The sequence below is a fragment of the Tachypleus tridentatus genome, chromosome 6 (assembly GCF_004210375.1).
Source record: "Tachypleus tridentatus isolate NWPU-2018 chromosome 6, ASM421037v1, whole genome shotgun sequence".
NCBI classification, from domain to species: Eukaryota; Metazoa; Arthropoda; class Merostomata; order Xiphosura; family Limulidae; genus Tachypleus; species Tachypleus tridentatus.
The window spans coordinates 13812831-13832563 of NC_134830.1; the positions used below are offsets into that span (position 1 = coordinate 13812831).

General features: G+C 32.0%; 1 protein-coding gene across 14 annotated transcripts; it reads left to right on the forward strand.

Annotated features, from left to right (window-relative positions):
- Positions 1–1464: 1464 nt before the first annotated feature.
- Positions 1465–19175, forward strand: LOC143251957 (uncharacterized). Of its 14 annotated transcripts, none has more exons than XM_076503348.1 (4): positions 1636–1735; positions 5345–5473; positions 11632–11793; positions 13395–19175. In XM_076503348.1, the coding sequence occupies exon 4, from the start codon at positions 13620–13622 to the stop codon at positions 14577–14579; it is 960 nt and encodes a 319-aa protein (XP_076359463.1). In that variant the 5' UTR covers positions 1636–1735; positions 5345–5473; positions 11632–11793; positions 13395–13619; the 3' UTR covers positions 14580–19175. The 14 variants fall into 14 exon arrangements, with proteins under 14 accessions (XP_076359465.1, XP_076359469.1, XP_076359474.1 ...); XM_076503347.1 differs by lacking the exon at positions 1636–1735 and adding an exon at positions 1861–2286; XM_076503351.1 differs by lacking the exons at positions 1636–1735; positions 5345–5473 and adding exons at positions 1861–2286; positions 12334–12671.
- The last annotated feature ends 558 nt before the right edge of the window (positions 19176–19733 follow it).

Sequence of the window (19733 nt, forward strand, 5' to 3'; positions counted from 1 at the left end):
TAGATGTTTTTAAGTTATGTTATTATTCTGGCCCAAAGTTACACAATAGGCTACTTGCGCTCCGCTTTGCAAAGAATCAAACCCAGGATTTTAACATTGTTAATCCGTAAAATTTACCGCTGACCATTTTGGAAATAAATTACTATGGTGAGGCACAACTTCTGGGTAATAACAAATAAACAGACAAACAAAACCGCATCTTTCCATAGTCTGCGGGCCCGGCATTGCTAGATTGTTAAGACGCTCGACTCGTAATTTGAGAGCCTCTGGTTCGAATTCCCGACTCACTAAACATGCTTGCATTTTCAGCCGCGGGGACGTCATAATGTTTCAGTCAATCCCACTATTCATTGTTAAAAGAGTAGCCCAAGAATGGGCGGTGGGTGGTGATGGCTAGCTGTCTTCTCTCTGGTTTTATACTGTTAAATGAGGGACGGCTAGCGAAGATAGCCCTCGTGTAGCTATGCGCGAAATTCAAAAATAAGCAAACATATCATACTCTGCATTTGCAAATTTCAAATAACGATAAATTCATACTGTATTGGCCCAGCATGGCCAAGCGTGTTAAGGCGTGCGATCGTAATCTGAGGGTCACGGGTTCGCATCCCCATCGCAACAAACATGCTCGTCCTCTCAACCATGGTGGCGTTATAATGTTAAAGTCAATCTCACTGTTCGTTGGTAAAAAAGTAGCCCAAGAGTTGGCAGTGGGTAGTGATGACTAGCTGCTTTCCCTCTAGTCTTACACTACTAAATTAGGGACGGCTAGCGCAGATAGCCCTTGTGCAATTTTGCGCGAAATTGAAAACACAAAACAAACATAAAAACAACAACTCAATTTTGCACCTTTGTGATCGATTCATTTTCAGATTCATAACTACCAAGAGGCGTCTTCCTCCTAACGTGAATCTGTGCCAATTATAGAATAAATAATTGCTCTTTAATAAACATTTAGCTCATTTCAGACCATATTCAACATTAATCTTTCTCTATTAAAAGTAACTTCTACAAACTGAAAATGATTAAACTGCTAACAGTTTAGCTATGTATTTACTTGATGGTTTTTGACTAAAGTTTTTCGTGCAAGCACATCATACCAAAGTACTAAATAAAGTAGATATGAATATTTCATCTATTAATGCCTCAGTTTCTGAACAGGTTGTACTATTTTTGTTTGATATCTTAACACTTTTATACTTTCAATTCTACATTCCAATCTAGAAAAAAAATAATTTGTTCATAATTTTATTCGCAAACATCTTCAAAATAATCCATTTGATAACTGATGCTACAAAACCGTACACCGTTTTTTAAAGTAAAATCGTACAAAATCTAGATTTTACCGCATTACTGAACTCTATATTTTCGATGTCAAAACACCTCTGGTTTCGGCAAATTTTGAAATTATTCAATTTCTCGTAAACTCTGTTGCGAAAGGTGGCTCTTTTGTCGGAAATTGAGTTTTTTTGAACATTTTTTTCCATCCTAGCAGGGATACAGAGAACTGTTAAAAAATAATGCTTCATAAATTTAATATTTAGAAAAATTACATTAACAAATTTGATTGAAAGCAACTGACTTCAATGGCTGAGATTAAGAAGCACACACGTAAAACACATAACTTTATAAACTGTAAGTTGTAACTTACTCAAGTTTTAATTTTTGGTATCACACCGTTACTGCACAAGTTATTTTTTGACGCGGCGGATTTTTGTACTCACGCAATAATGTACCTGTAAGTAGCTGATGAATAAAGTTCTTGTAATTAATAGGACTGTTCTTGCAACACTTTTTTAATAATTATTAGTATATATAATTATTCGTCATAATTATAACAACACCACTGTGATCCAGGTAAATGTAATTAGAGCTAGGTGCGTGGGTCGTTCGGAACCTGTAGTGGAAGGCCATTGTATTGGTTAGAATCGTGTAACAAGTTGCCGGAATCCCAAATTTGTAATTAGAGATTTGTTAAAAGTAATAATAAATTTACCAGTTGCTGATCTTCAATATAGTTTAACGCGAATAAAGGAGTTATCTTGCTTTATTAAGTTGAAGCGGCTTCTGCAGTTTTAAGAGAGGGAATCAGGGTTGCTTACGTTCACTTTTAATGTGTATCTTGGCTGACTTGCACTGTTTCAGAAAGGTTTAGAAATTTTGGAGTATGTTGAAATGGTGTGAAAGTTGGGAAGTTGGTAGAATTAGAAAATTGGATTGGTGTTAGATCTTAATGCTCTTACAACTTGTTAGAACTTCAAGGTGATGACCAAGAGTATATTGTCTATGGTAAAGAATATTCTAATTGAGCTTGTTGGACAACTAAGATTGATTAAAATGTATTTGATTTTACAGTTCACATCTCCATATAAGGTGAACAGTTATGAACTTAGTAAAATAATTTGCTATAGAATTAGAAATGCTCTGTTATCAAACTTGATTAAATGTTTATGAGGTGTTTGTAGAATTTGTGTCCACTTGATAAGGAACACATTCCAACAACTTATGTTTTAGTTGCATTATTTCTTCAAATATATTGGATTATACTTAGTTCATTATTAGAAATGTGAAAACAAGGTGTAGTGATATACAAGTACAAACAAGATAAAGCTTTATTGGTATTAACTTTAAGAACACAAAGCATAAGGGCTATTCAGGAGTGAGCAGTTAAAGAGTAGAATTAACACAAACTTTGTGAAATATATCTGATATTGTGATGGTTTTTTTACATACTTAATTTATAAGGGTGTTTTACCCCACTGTTTATTAATTTTAATGTTTTGATTGTATTATTTGTTTTCTGGTTTATAATATTTTAGACCTACTGCTAGTGCTGATTTTTTAAAATGTTTATTAAGTGTCATGCTCTCTAATATCCTTAATGTTTCGATGAATCTTGTAAGTAAATGTGTTTCATCATCTTTAGTGTGTTTATCTGCCCCAGTTAGAACTACATTTCTTAAATCTGTCACTGATGCATGCAAAAACAAAATTTTCAGAAAATAGTCTTTATGTTAACTTTACTTGGTGGTAGAAAGCAAATGGTGGTAATGTATTTTCTCTGTTCTTAAGATAAAATATTTTTAAGACTGTTTTCTCAGGTGAAATGTTTTTATATCTTCAATGAAAAATATGTAAGTGGATCTCAAATATTTATTAACTCTTTTGTGAAACCCAAAGAGATTATTTTTGGTCCTTTATCAGTAATTTTACATAAATACTTGTAGGTGATTCTTTGACAAGGCATGTAGATAAAATAGTCTGTGGGATAAAGAAGGAGAAAATAATTAGATTATTCATGGGTAGGGGGTAGAAGATATAACTGACAGAGAAAGAGATAAAATAAAGGAAGTTAGTAATGATGCAGTTTTTGTTGTGTATATAGTGCCTCATTATGTAGGGAAAGGTAGGCCAGTGGAGCTATTTAGTAATTATAAGGGGTTGAAAAAGGCATTTAAAGAAAAATACAATTTAATTTTGTTAAGGATACCACTTAAAATTAACTGTGGGAACAAAGTTACCAGCAAGTTACTAGGTTTGAAAGATAGGTTTAGGCTTTGAATGGATGGTTTACATTTAAATAGGGTAGGGTCTGACTTGTTTGCTAAGGCTATTAGCTCAGTTGTAAGGGAAATTTTAAACTAGGACTAGATAGTAATGAAGGTCAGGAAAAATGAAATACAAGAAAATAAGATGTAGAGAAAAATTCAGTATAGGATACGAGTATACAGGGTGGCCTGTAAGTCCCTACCCATCCATATATCTTATGTATCCAGTGTATCTGTGTGGTGTCACCAGTATTCTTGCACTCATGTACCCACGTACTTGTCACAATACATTCTTCAAGTGTAAATGGACTTACATCTGCCATATTTCTCTGAATAATAATTGAATATAACATAATAACATATGGATGGATAGGGACTTATGGGGCACCCTGTAGAAGTAGTTAATAAGATAGGCTTAATTGGTACTATTGTAATAAAATAGATGGCTTTACAACATTAATAGGAATGGAGGATTTTGGTATAATGGAAATAATTGAAATATGTTTAAATGTAGATGATTTTGATGACAAATTTCTTTGAAATACAGGGTTGTAAGCTAGTTAGTAGGAATAAAGTACTTAAGAGAGGGGAAGAAGTGTCTTTATATGTAAAATGTGAGTTACATGTCATTGAAGGTATCAAAAATAATAGCATGGAAATTGAATCTGTTTTGGTTTTTTATTAGCAGTTGTGTAAAAAGTTTTGGAAGGTGTGATAAAAAATTCTTTGCAAACTCATTTATCAAATTTTAAAATATTGTCAACATAGTTTCACAAAGAGAAAATCTTGCCTGACATATCTTTTGAGATTCTTTGAAAAGGTTATTGCTTACATTGGTGATGGTAATGGTGTATATTTGGTATATCTGGAATTTCAGAAAGCATTTCATAAAAAGCTTGTAAAACATTCTCTATAAGTGTGGGGGATAATTAATTGGATAAAAGAATGGCTGGATGGAAGAAAGCAGAGGGTTAAAAATGTAACTCAAAACAACTGGTGTGAGTATTAAAACTTTTATTAAAATAGAGTAGAGGGTAACATGTTGACCTTAATAAAAGTTTTAATACCCACATCAGCCGTCTTGAGATAAGTTTTTATTTCACGTGGGTTTCTTGTCATCACGAAAACAGAGGATTGTTATGAATGAAGAACTGTTAAACTGAATTAAAGTTGCAGGTGGGCTACCTCAGGGCTATGTCGTAAGATTTGTATTCTTTAAGGGTTGTAGAGAAAGGCTTTCTAAGTATTTGAATGATTGGTGCTGGTTTTGAGGTGGTTTTTTTTGTCAAAGTTTATTTATTGGATGGGATGGCATGGATGGACTATTTGGTTTCTTGTTGTTGTTTTTTTCCATTTGTCTTATTATATTAGCACTAAATTGGGTGATTAAACATTGATTAAATTAGTTATATATGATTCATAAAATTATCATTTAAACAAAATGTGAATTACATTGTGTGGTGCAACAATAATTGACTAGTGCTTGTGATTGTTACTATTTTTTATTATTATTATTCCAACTGTCCAGCAGTTGAAATATTACCATTGTTAATATTTGTTATAATTTTTAATTCAGGTAGGCTTAGCTTAACTGATTAATGGCACAACTGAAGAAAATAATCAACTAACCAAAATTAGATTTCTTGACTGTTTGAATAATACAAGTAAGCAAAATATTGCCATTATATTTATTGTTAAGTGCAAAGCTACACAATGTGCTATCTGTACCCTGCCTGTAATGGGTATTGAGAGCTGATTTATAGAATTATAAGTTGATTTTTCAATTTAACCTTTTTTAGCTTTGGACCAGCATGGTTTGAAGATTTAGAGAGGTTACCTCTTGAACCAAGGTCCTATGGTTTGATTCTTGTTGATAAGAAAGCTGCCGACCATTTCAGCTGCTAGTCGTATATTTTTATGATATAATGGTATGGCAAAGCTAAAGTCATAATTTTCCAAATGTAATATACCTCTAATAATAAAATGCACTTTAATTTTCATGAACAAAGTATCAAATTTACCGTATCACCATAAAAAATATGCACCTAGACTTTTGCATTACTATGGCTATAGTAACCTGTTAAGGACAAACTTATTAGACCATCCAAATAACTTCTACTTTAATGTTTGCAGTAATACTTGCTGTCATTGCAACAACATAAAAATAAATATTTTCAAAATCTTCAAAGTATTCATAAACTTGCTTAGAATGAGTTTGCCTTAACTTGCTGTGTAGAGAAGTTGTGCCAACAACTTAAGGATAGTAATATTTAACCCAAAGTTTGAATGTTGTTGTTGTTTTGAATTATGCACAAAACTACACAATGGGCTATCTATGCTCTGCCTGCCACAGGTATCAAAACCCAGTTTTTAACATTGTAAGTCCACAGACATACCACTGAGCTACTGGGGCAAAAGGGCGAGTATGTTTGGTGCGACAGGGAATCAAACCCACGACCCTGAGATAACAAGTCAAATGTCTTTACCCACCTGGCCATACCAGGCTGTTTTAATGTTTCACTGAAAGTGATGTGTAATTTTGAATATCAAATATGCAATGATAACTGGTTTTGTACTTCTAAAAATTTGGAAGCAAACATGTAAATAAATCTACCAAACAAGGTTCAGCTTTTTAATCATTTTATTTCAAAAATCATGTTTCAAGAAAACATCTTCAGGAAAACAGGTGATAGTTATTGTTTGTATTTCAGAGATAGAGAGAATTAATGAGACATAACATTGAAATGCAACATTTTTGTTAATTATTCATCATTGTAAAAATAAATAAAATACATACACACACACTCAAACTTCTATATAAATTATCAGTGAGAAAAATGCATATTATATTTGAAAAGTTGCTGTAATGTTATATGTCATTGTCCCTTGTTTTGAACTGCTTACTTGAATGAAGGCTGTTTGCTGGTAACATCCACAGACAGCTCTTTGACTACTTTAGTAGTAAGTAGTGTACATTTTACAGTTTTTTACAATGTGTTATGTTTGTAATTTGTAATTGCATAACAGTGTTTATTCATATTGAATAAGATGTAAAATTGTTTTAACATTGTCACATTGTAATTTATAATTTGCATAATTTTATTCCTTAGTCTTAAATAAACTGTTAATGTCTGCTATGTATTATCTCTTAACACCATATTTCTTTTGTGACTTTCTGTTGTGGTGACAAAGATTTGTATGTCTCAAACCCACAAGCTTCTGGTTACTGGGCAATAAGTCTTGAAACTGTATTTTTTTTTCTCCCTTTAGTCATGACAGGCATTTACTAAATAAATTAGAAATGTAAATGTATTAACTGATTTTTAATAAATACTTATTAATCAATAAACTTTGGAATTTGGGATAGTATGAAACTGGTATTGTATGCTTTGGCAAACTGAGTTCTGCAGTGATGGTATAAGATATTATTATAAAATCACTCCTTGATCAATATTGTGTAATTAGGCTACAATTGCAATATAGCTGTTATGAGGCCGAGTAAGAAACTGTTTTTGTCATAACTGTACTGAATGTGGAAAAGGGCCTTCACCATAAAATGTTTGCCTTTTTTTTTACATTTCAGAAAATGTAACCAGATGTTTATATATTTATCAGTCAGTATCATTTTACACTCCTGTTATTTCCTTGAACAAGTTATTTTTAATGAGCCTGACCTTGAAATCTAATTTTTATTGGAACTATTTATTGACATGAACTATATAGATATCATTTTTTGAATAATTTCTCAAATAATCCATTTGTCTAGTACAATGAAAAAGTAATACTATTATTATATTTAATAATAAACTTTTAATATAAGTGAAAAAAGCAGTAACTGGAAAGAGACATCAGGAGTGGGAATTGTACCTGGGACCTTTGGCAAAAATGAAATAGAGATGGTTTCTATTCTTAGATGGCTTTGTAAAGAGTACTGGCCTTATTGACCACAAGTCCTTGGGCTCAAATCCTGGTCCTGAAGCCTATTTTCCAATTACTCACTTTTTTGGCTTAAACATTTAATATTAAGTATCAGTAACAAGACTGTTAAATTGTTTAATGTGTTTGAAATATGCATAATCTACACACTACTAATAAGTGTAGTAGTATTTATGTTTGGAAGAGTGTTTCTCATTTAATGCTGTTGGTAGCTAATCAGAGAAATAACTTAATTAACAGTTGTTGAAACACCTTCTACTCAAGCTTTCTCATCAAAGTGGATCCTGTATGTGGTGAGGGGACCTCCAGGGGAAGGTTTTTTATTTTCATTTTCTGGGATCTGAACATCCACCCACATGTTTGCTGGCATGTTCACCCATGAAAGGGAGGAAAGGATCCTGGTGATTGAGGGATCTGACTGCAAAATACCACTTTGGCCTTGAATTCCTGTAGATGTTCCCCCAGGGTCAGTCAACTAGTCTTATTGGGCTAGGGTCAACTGAGTACCAGTGTTGGGTGTTTTCAATTTGTGTTGAGACCATAATGTCTGATGCTGGTGTTTGAACAAAGTGAGCACGAAACCCTGGTGTTCCTGGAGTGTTACTGTTTGGCATTATAGTGCATCCCCTCGTAGGACTCCTTGGTGGTAGAGATCAATGGGCACTGAAACTTTCTCTCTATATTATGGATACTACAAGTTAAAAAAACAACAACAGCTATTGGTAAGTGATCACATCTACATGACTCTGAAGAGCAGTCTTCAACCTATTCTAAATGTGTATCTCTCTTGTCTGAGATTTGTCTTTAGGGCAAATGTCTCTCTTATTTTTTTTATTCAGAAGGAATTAGAGAGGCTTGCTCATAAGAAGAGTTTTTTTATGCTGCCCACCAGTGTTCTTATTTGGACATTTACATTGCCATGTTCACCTGTCACTGTCAAGACAGGCTATTGAGCTGGAAGGTACAGTAAGAAATTCACAACACTTTTGGATGTTTCCAGTGCCAGCAGGTCAGTCATTCAGTGGTATCTTGTCATGATTCTGTGACATGCCTGTTGCAGTGGCAAAGACCATGACACTAACAAGTGTGAACCAGACCTTCACTGTGTTAATTGTATTGGGTTACACTTCTCTTTCTTTAGTTCTTTCACTAGGTTGGTGGAGGAGCAGAACGATTTATAAACCATTAATAATATTTATTCGTTAGAGACCCAAAAGTTTTGTTTCCTACTCCATCTCAGACATATGCTGCTGTACTACATTTGACTGATGTAGTGGGAGTGCAGTCAGGCCTATCTGTGTCTTCAACAGTCATTTTTCAACTATGTGAAGAGTTTTAGCCCTCCATGGATAAGTAACTTTAGAAGTCAGTGTTTGCTCCTGTTTCTATCTCCACTATTTTTTCCAGTGACTGTCTGGGTCCATTTCTTTTGGCTCTGGTTTCTGCTCTGGTCTACCTTGTTTGGCTCTGAAATGTAGAATGATTATTTATTCATGCCCACAGTCTCTGTAGTCTGTGTATACTGACAGAGACCTGCCCAGTTGGCCAAAGGCAGGATCCTTATAGGTCGACAGACTCCCTTCTTATAAAGAATGGAAATGTTGAGGTTTTCATTCCTCTCTGGATGATATTAAGGCCTTAAAGGAAATATTTATGAAATCTGACAATACTCTCAGAACAATTTCTCAGAACTTGATCCTGCTATTATCTGTTTGCCATTGATAGATGACTGGGTGATATCAACGACTGACTGTATCATCAGAGCAGCTGCTCAATCTATTCTTAAGACCTTGACATGGTATCCTCACATGTAGAAGATTCCTGCTTTCCAAAAAATGGACCTGGGATGCCTGCAAAAGGCATCCCAGTCTTTTTGAACTGCATTGCTTTCCAATGAGCCTTTGCCCATGCTTGGAAGGTTAGATGTCAAAGCCAAAAGGAATCTTGGATTAAGTTTATAACTAGCATCTTTTCTACTACCAGTTCCAAAATCATATGGTAAAAGATTTTTAAATTTAGTGGAAGGTATGCCTTTGATCCCATTTTCTTCTTGCTCTCCAATGGGCAGGAAGTTGCTGATGCATAGAGAATCACTGATACTTTCAGCAAGATTTTTTCTCTTGTATCTAGCACTTCTGTTTTTTCCCCAGCCTTCTTAGCCATCAGTTCTTGAGTGATTGCTTCTTTGTTTTTTGGGTTGATCATTTCATACTTGCTCTTCATTGTTCAGATCTAATGATGTTTACTATGAGATGTTGTACTATGGGTCTTTGGTCAATGGTTCTGTCAGGACCTTGGCCTTGACGATGCTGGACTTCATTCATCATCTAGGGCTTCACACACTTCTCCAGTCCAGAGATTGTACATCGAATTCCACAAACCTCTTCTTAATCTTCACAGTTTACAATTATTTTTGCAGTATGCTTCAAAACTTGAGTCCTTATCATAGCATCTCATCCTGGGCTCTGCTGTTTTGGAATAGATGGTTTGCTATTCTTCCTTTTGGCTCTTTTATCTAGGCACAGTTGGCTGAACTGGGTCTATCCATGGATGATGTTGCTGTCTCCATTGCTCAGCCCATCCTGCCATGACTTATTACCATCCATACCTGTGACCTTTCTTTGAGTAATCTGAGAAAGACAGATACTCCTAATAAGAATCATTATCATCCATTTGCTGAACATCTTTCAAACCATTCTTCCATTCCTGTTTATACATATGGTTCAAAATTAGGTGGCTCTGTTGGATCTGCCATTGTGTATTGTGGCTCAGTGGTTGGTTACAGGATCCCTTCTGCAACTTCTCTGTTTACTTCCGAGTTCTATGTCATTTCTCTTAACCTGTGTCACATAGAAACTATGCAGTACACCATTTGCACCACTTACACCAATTTTGAGTTTTCTACTGGCCTTGGAATCATTTAGTGTTAGTTCTCGCTCTGTTACCATCAATATTAAAAAAAATGGCCCATTTTTCTTTATTTTCTGTTTCTATCCAAATTTTTTTTTATATCTGGCCATGCTGAAATTTGCAGGAACAAGTTTGCTGATACTGCAGTTAAGTCCATCTGCTCTGGTATTATCACAGCCATGTCTATTCCATATACGGACTGTGGTTCTGTATGGAAGGCTTGGTCTTGCACCAGTTGGCAGTCACCTTGAAGTGAGTAACATCGTAACAAGCTTTTCCAAATCAAAATTTCTGTTGTTCTTTGGTCATCATGTTTCCATAAGAATTGAAAGGAGGAATTTGTCCTGGCTAGGCTATGCATTGATCACATTTTGTAACCCATTGTTTTTTTTTATCTTGGACTCATGTGACAATAACCCACATTTACTGACATGCCATCATTATGATCATGCAGAGTAGTACTGTTTGAGACGCCTTTCCTACGGATTTATCCCTGTCATTCGACAATGTCATTGGTGATGGTAACACTGTCCAATCTACTTGTGTTTTTAATATTTTTTACAACCCATTGACCTTGTAAATTCTATTTAAAACTTTTATCTGAATTTTTGTCATTGTTTTGTTTTACCTCAATTTATTATTACATTTGTAACAATTTTACTTTTATGTTTTTCAATAGCTGTTTGGCACAGATAGCCTAGTTGCTTTGTGCCGATGAATGCCAACCAACCCTAGTTTTCCTGTGTTATGGTAATTTTTTGAGGAAGTATTTTGTTGTTCATTTCAAAATTCTTGTCAGTATTCATTTTGTTTCATTATAATTATTTCTTTACTTTGACAAAGAATTGAACTGTGACTTCTTTTGTAGATTGTTTTGAAAATTGGAGGTTATTGCATTTTGGGATAGTATTAATTGGTATAGTATGCTCAAGCTAACAGATATTTGCAGAATGTGTGGTAGGTTTATTTTATAACCAGAGGATAAATTTTAAAATTGACTAAACTGAATTTTTAATTAATATATAGACTAGATATAATGTTTAATGGAAAATGAAGAATTTTTATTTATATTAAAACACAAAAGCAAGTATGCATACTTGTTTGGACATTTGGATGATTTGAACAATGAATAGATATCTTGAGGGAAGAAAAACTGTTGATCAAATCACTTAGATACCATATTTAAAATGACAGATATGCGAATTACAAAAGCACAACTTATGACTGGTGTTCCCTCTAGGTCGCATAGTCACAGAACAACCAATCAAAAGCCACATGATTTTTCCATTTAGTTTAAGGGAGGTATCCTCAAAATATTGTCTACTCCACCAAGGATGGACACTGCTGTCAGTGATCTCACACAATTGTCAACATAGCAGCAATATCTTTACAGACAGATCAGGTATTATCTATAGAAAAAAATAGAGAAACAAAGTTAATGATTTTCTGGGTCTTATGTTTATGTGAAAACTACATGGGTTTCCATTAAACAAAACATTTTGTGAAAATTTCAGTTTAAGTTAAAAAGGTAGAAAATGTATGGTGTGTTTGCTTACTAGTTTCAAAATTTTGTGGCTTCATGACTATGGAAATTGTTTTTGAAAAATCGGATTTATCTTGCAATTTGGAAGGTGATTAACATATTAAAAGTACATAGCTATATATGTAATTCAGAAAGTTTTCATTTCCTATAACTTAAAAAGTTACACAAAACCTAAATAATTAAAACTCTACAAGATTTATATCATTAATTTAGTTCAATGAATTTGAAAATTAGTTTATTAATTTGAATTTCAGTAGTTTGTATTAAATATTCATTGACATATTTATATGGTATTTGTTAATAAATGATAATTCTGTAAAGAAGTGCTGAACATCCTGGTGCATGTGAATCAATTACAGTTATTATCATTTTTGTATTCTAATTGAAAGTCAATTTCAGCAGTTGTGTATTGGAAGCCTGGACTGCAACCCATAGCTTAAAGCTTCATGTGAAGAAACTAAGAATGAGAAAAAAAACATTTGCTAAAAAAACATATATGGAACTAAAGTTATTTAAATACCGATTTGGTAGAATGAAAAAAACTCTATTTTGATAGTGGTACACAGTGCAGTGTAATAATGAGTAATAAAAATAAACAACGTACCTCCCTATCCTTTTCCTTGCATTATTACCATAAATGTTTCTAAGCCTAATGTGTGCAATGCTAGACATTTAAACAGTCATAATGCTTCACATAAAGTTGGAGAGGATCATAACTACTGTTGTTAAACACTCTGGTAAGACTTGTCATTTATTAATATTCAGAATGTTTCTTTTTTTAATTATTAACTTTTAGTTTTTGAAGTACGTTGATCAGATGAAGTGTTTGATTTGTTCTTAACATTTTTTTATCCTTGTATTTGAATTGTCATATTTCACTCATGCATGAGTCTGCTGAAACTCTACTGTTGATTTTGTTTGGAACTTTCAGTGTCAGATGTGTAATACTATAATAGGTTGTATGTTAATAATATTTTTACATTTCACTCCTTGTCATTTTGTGTTTTGATTTGCATTGTTTTGGCAATAAAAATCTCCTTGAAGATTTCTTATTCTAACAGTTTTGTTATATTATATAGAAGTTAGTAGGCTATACAAATCAATATAAAAAAACAACAAACAATAACAAGAATAAAATTTTGTTTTTTACTGTCATGTTTTTAATACTGAGAAGAAGATTCTATTAATTTTATAAGAGTGTGGAAATTATCTTTTTATGAAATAGTGTTGTGATATCAGAAATTAACATCTGAAACTACTTTAACAGCAGAACATAAATAAACCAACTTTCGCATTCTCCTGTATTTCAAGTTGATATACGTTTATTCTAAGATATAAATCATTTTCAACTCTTTGCATTGTATTGAGTTTAATATTACTGCATTATGACAATGTTTTTATTATTTAAGAAAGAAAAATGATATTCTTTATAATTTATGTATTTAACATTTTTGTTACAGGAAGTTATCAGTGATGAAGATATGTTTATAGCCTCTTCAAAGGAACCCTGATTTAGTTATTGTACCAGAATTGGTTATAAGTGTATTTTCAGTGGCTATTGTGTGTGATTTCAGAAACTTTTATATACTTTTACTGTAATCATCACTGTATATCTATGTCTTGAGTTCTCTTCAATAAGTTATTTCATATTATTGTATATTATCTATTTTGCTAATAGTCTTCCAATGCCTACTTACAGACGATTCTGCACATTTCGAAATTGCACTGTATTGCTAATTTTATTTTGCTTACTGCTTGTGGTAATATGGTTATCAGGTGTTATACACTCAGCTTCCTTTAGAAATTTTCTAGCTGGTGAGATAGTGGATTTCAGTGGTGCTGACAATGTGACGGGTTTTAGTAACTTCATAGTACCTAATGTGGTTCACTTTGTGAAATTAGAAAACCATGAGTTAGAATTTGTTGATGTGATCAGTATAAAAGCTGCTTTCCTTCATCAACATCCAGAAAAAATTTTAATACACTGTGACTGCCAAACTCTAAAGGGTAAATATTGGGAAATGGTAAAAGACTTACCAGGTTTGGAAATCAAATTTATCCAGAAGCCTATTTACATTTTTGGTCAAAGGTTGAGTTCTGTTTACCATGCCTCGGATATTGCTCGACTACGAATACTGATGTCTGAGGGAGGCATATTTTTGGACAGCGATGTTTACATTGTGAAATCTCTGGATCCATTTCGAAAATTTGAAATGGCTATTGGATGGCCACCAGAACAGAATTTGGGAACACAAGTGATTATAGCTCACAAAAATGCTCGGTTTTTAAAAGTGTGGTATCATTCCTACAAATACTACAAGCCTGAAAGATGGTACTACAATGCTGGTGAGCTTCCAACACAGATGATACTAATGAGACAACCAGATCTAGTGCATAGGGTGCCTTATGATTTTGGTGTGCATGATCTTTCTCATTTCTTATATGGCGTTCGTCGTTCTGACTGGCAAAATTTTCACGCGATTCATCTTCTTATTAGGCATAAATCTTACTTAGTTCCCAGTGATCCAAGAGAAAAGTTTGATGAAAACAACATAAAGGCATACGATAAGACATTTGGTGACATGGCTCGACTAGTTCTATTTGGTAAAACTGATATGATTTTGAATGTGACTTCAAATGCGTAGAAACTGCATCAGTAGAATATCCAATTCAATTTTAGGGCAGCTTGTTTATACTTGTATGCCATTTGATAACTACATGCTAATGAACATATGTAAGTGTATGTGTTACATGTTTTAATTTTTAAATAATAATGGATTTTTACAGTAATTTGTGCTGTGTTATTTTACTTTGTTGAATGCACGTAAACATTAATATGCTAAAAATGAAAGAAATGCCCATGATAATTTGTGATGTATCTAAAGCGTAAAATATTGTTAAGATACAGAAAACATTTTGTTAAATGTGTATTCTTAGTGGAATAACTGAAAAGATAGTATTAACTCTTTTGCGACAGGCTTGGTATAATATAAATGAGTTTGTTTACATACTTGCACACCTTAAGTATTTGAACTATATCTTCTGATACATGATGTGTATCTTCATTAAATTTGGTGAATTTTTGGTGAAGATTACAAGTAATTTGTACTTATTCTTTTTTCGTGCTAGAATTACTACTTATTATAACATCAAAATATGAATGTTTGGTCTAAGTCTTGTAATGCTCCATATTTATTAATGTTTTTATTATATTGCCCTTCCATTGCATTCATGTGGTGTTATGTATGCATTAACATAAAACTGGCCGTTAGTCTTCCCTCTGTTGGATGTATTTTGATGGGCTAGTATTTGGTAATATACAGTCACATTTCAATTATTATACATTATATGTGTATATAGATTACTATTGTTTAGAAATAAATAATTAAATGTATTTTTCTTAAAATACAGAATAATAAATCAAGAAGTAAAGTAAACAATTTTCTTCTTACTACGACCTTTGGACATGATTGCTGCTTGACATAAGTTGCTCTGTCCTTTAAAAATTTGCATTTGGAGGATATCAAACAACTTTTTTTTAGATTTGATATATACAGTTGAATAATCAAAAATTCATAAATAACTATATTGATGCCATAGAATTCCACTATAATTTATTTAGCCTAGTATGTAAGATGTTATTTAGATTTAAAAAAATATTAAACTTTGAGCAGACTAAAGACACAATCAGATTTCTTTAAATATTGGATCAAAAGAATATGGTGTGTTTTCACAGATTTAAACAGCTCAGCAAACTGCGAGGGGAACATTCTAAGCTGTCTATTGGTTATTCACATGTTGTATATATTGAAGTAAGAGTATATAAGAGTATTTTCAAAATGGAAAAAGGTGAAAGGGACCACTGTTTCTGATTCAGTACATAAGCCATCTGGCAAAATAAAAAGATAGGAGATTCTTATCTTGTATTCTAGTGTATATAGACTTAATATTTTGACATCACAGACTTCTAATTTTAAACAGTGCTGCATTCAACATACCATGTGACTGACTAACATCTGTATTAAGGTGTGTTCTTTTGATATTTACTTTTAAATGAAAATCTTGCATATAATATTAAAGTTTGAATTATAATCTATAATTTGATCCCAAATTTATTGACATAAATTCATAAAATAGCAGTACAATAAAATGTTGAATGCAAGTCAACAAATGTGATGACGTGGTCTTTGACCCATGGTCCTTCCAGGAAAGGTTAACCCGAAAAGTAATTTAATTATAGAAACTTTAAGGTTGATCCACCATTGTAGGAGGCTATGTGATTTTTTTTCTGAAGAAAGTAGAATGGAAACTTGAATCTTCCTTTCAGAAAGATTATAATAATGAAAGTACCGACACTTATTGAGGGTCTTGGAGTTTCTTTGTATTGTTACCAAACTTGTTCTTACTGTTTTATTGTGGTAAAGCTGGAAAGGACATCTGCCACTATTGCTTAATTTGAAATGTTGAACAGAGGGAAGATAACTAGATTGCAGCACCAACTGCTAACTTTTTGACCACTTTAAGTGTTAAAAAGTGTAAATATACTGTTGTAGTACGTTTTTGTTTCAAATTCAAAATTACATAACTCTTACTTAATGTTGGATATGCAGTTTTGTTTTTCAGAAATTCATTAAAAAACAACAACCAGATATTCATATGGTATCAAACAGAAACATTGTGTCACTGATTTTGTCTGATTGCTTTATTAATTTCTGTAAAATACAATTCATTCTTTTATGAAGCTGGAGTCTACAGCAAACTTTTTAAGGCCTCCTCAGCCAATAACCAATAAGTTTTAAGCTAATACAACAGTATGAATTTCAATGGAATGTTGCAGTGGTCAATTTTTGCCCCTTGACCTTTTCCAGATATTCTAACAATGTGTCCAAACTTTACCAGGATTCTTACTTTCCTACTTTTTTCACTAATTCTTGAGGATCTGTACTTTCCATTATTCCTCAGCAAACTTATTATATTTTCCTACTTTTAAATTACATTTTTTGGCTTAGCTAAATCTGAAAAACAAAACTTCTTCCAAAAATACGTACAATCTAACTTCTCCCATTATTAACTTAAGATAGCATAATGTTTGGTTTGCATGGATTATAGACTTTTGGCATCAGAGGCACATATTTTATTTTGCAAGATGAGCAAATTGTTTTCTCTGCTTTCTTGTAAGTGATGTAACCTCCATTCTAATGAAGAGTAACTGAAATGTGATTAAATATTCCTTTAGCTTAATATGTTTTGAGTTTTCTAGCTGCACTAGCTTTTGCCAAATTGCTTCAGCTGCATGTTGCTTGATTTTCACGTAGGAAAGTGTTCATATCTCTGTCAATTATGTCTTGATAAGGCTAGGCTTTGATAATTTTAACAGCTAAATGCTTGCTAGTCTTACTTATATGCACTTGGTGTTATGTTCTGCAATATATGTACCCATGACAGTGTTGCTTGAGATAGTTTCTTTAACAAGTTTTACATTTTAACAGTAGTGAGGGATAAAACCCACTAAAATACTGCATAGGAAACATGGTTCCAGCATCAGTTTAGACAGTGATGGTCGTGAACTTTTGTATTGGCGTCAGCCATTAACAGATGCTAGTTTTGCTGTTTCAGCTATATTTTTCAAAAGACTGCAACTCTTCAAACATGAACAGAGATAAACATAAAGAACTGACCAAGGTGAAGTTTAGACCTCATCAGCAAACTGCTCTACAAGACAGGTTACATTGCCTATGTTTCAGTATTTGTTTTAAGACTTTAATGGCTTTGAAAAGTAGACAATTGTGTAAGAATATTCTTACAAGTCCCTTATGAAACCAAAATTCTCTTTTCCAAAGGTTTTACTTTTTGAAGACTTTGTCCTATTATTGTCCCTGCTTTTCCTGAGGGACCAATTGGAAAACCTGCTTTAGAAATTTGTTTTCACCTAAATTAGGATTTTTTAGGACATTTATGGCCCTTATAACATAGACTCTTTACAGAATTGAATTTTTAATTGTATAAAAGCTAGATTTCTCATGGAAAAATATTGTTTGTATCGATGCTGTCCAAAATAGGTGAAAATGCAAGTAGTATGACGAGTGTAAGTAAGAACTTTAAAAAAAATTTAAAATGGGAGTTTTGATTACAAACCCTAAAGTATGAATTTTGACAAAAACTTGAAATTTTCTTTTTAAATATAATTATAAATACTACTAATTATTTAATTTTGCAGATGAAAAATATATAAATATATTAATTGTGAGAAATAAATAATAAACACCATCTAGCAAGATCTGACATTTCTTTCTTTTTTTTATGAAAGGCAGTATTGTTTGTCAAATGCCTTTTAATAATTTTTAATGTATCTTTTTTTGAACAGTATAAGATGTATTTAACTAACTGACATCTAATGTTAATTTATGGAGATAAAATTATTTTCATTTTTTAAAATTAATTTATTTCTGATTCTTTTTCTTTTAGAATAAAAAGTTCATGAACTTTATATAAAAATTTGTTTTGGAAATATCATGAAATAAATATTTATTTTTATTAACAAGAATTCAGTAGTTGTAATACAGTGGAAATATGTATAGTTTAATCCACTAAACTCTATTAATTATAATTTCAGCTTCTTACAGTTTTTGTATTACTATACATGTGTAATAAATATTTGTGGATTAACAAGCAAACTTGCTCCTAAATTATTTGACCTAAAGTTAAAATTTCTTTGACCTTTTTAATTTTATTCATCACTGATTTTAAGTTGATTTTGTATGTTAGTTTTTATTCTTATTTCAAAAATGTTATAAAATTCATATTTTTGTCATTTTCTAACATTTGTGTAATGTAACACGTAATTCAAAAATGTTCAAACTGTCATACATAGGAGTTTTACCTGTAAAAAATGCACTTAATATTATAAGAATTTTAGTACTCATCCTTAGAATAATACATTCTCAGGAAAAAGTATTTTCCCTTGAAAGTATATTATCCATTTTTTTTCATTTTCAAGCATTTCTCTATTTTTTCCACATAGTATTTAACTTCTTTTATGAAGACATATAAAATGATTTGATCAATAATTTTCTAGTCAAACACAACTTTTAAAACAGCTGTCAGAAAAATTTAAAAATCATTTGGTTGAGCAAGAATTGAACTGTTATGTTATAATAGTGTAAATATAGTAAATTGATTTGGATACTGGTTTGGAGGAAAAGTTGTGATGTTAAAATAAATCTTAAGATAACTTTCTGGCTCAACATTTGTTGGTACTTTGAATTTTTGTTTAAAATTACAATGATTTTAATAGATATGCTATTTTTCATGTTATGATAGGTGTAAACATGAAAGTTTTTCATTATGATCATCAAATCAAAATATGAATTCAGATAGGCTTAATTAAATTTAATGAATGTGATTGGTGATGACAAAATATTCTGATGACTTTATGTTTATCCTATTCGAACAATGTAATGAATAAATTGGCTAACTAGCTACTTAATTATTTCTGATTACAACGGACATGTTTTATATTAAAACATTATTATGGTTATTAAAACATATTTTTTATTAATTATTAATTTATTTAATTTAAACAAAAGCAGTAGGGGGATTGCTGCAAATTTTAAAAATAAATTCAAGAGTACTTGGTTTCTGATAAAAATTGAACAGTGTGTAACACATGCAATTAAAACAAAAAATCCAACTAGTGAGTGCACAGTACTAACTGAATAGCCAATCATAGTCACAAATTGATTTTGTCCACCTGGTTCATGCCTCGTGTACACTACAATGTATGGGGAGGAGGAATAATG

What these genes read in the sequence shown, in the direction of transcription:
- LOC143251957 (XM_076503350.1), top strand. Translation starts at nt 13,620, where the DNA reads ATGCCTACTTACAGACGATTCTGCACATTTCGAAATTGCACTGTATTG.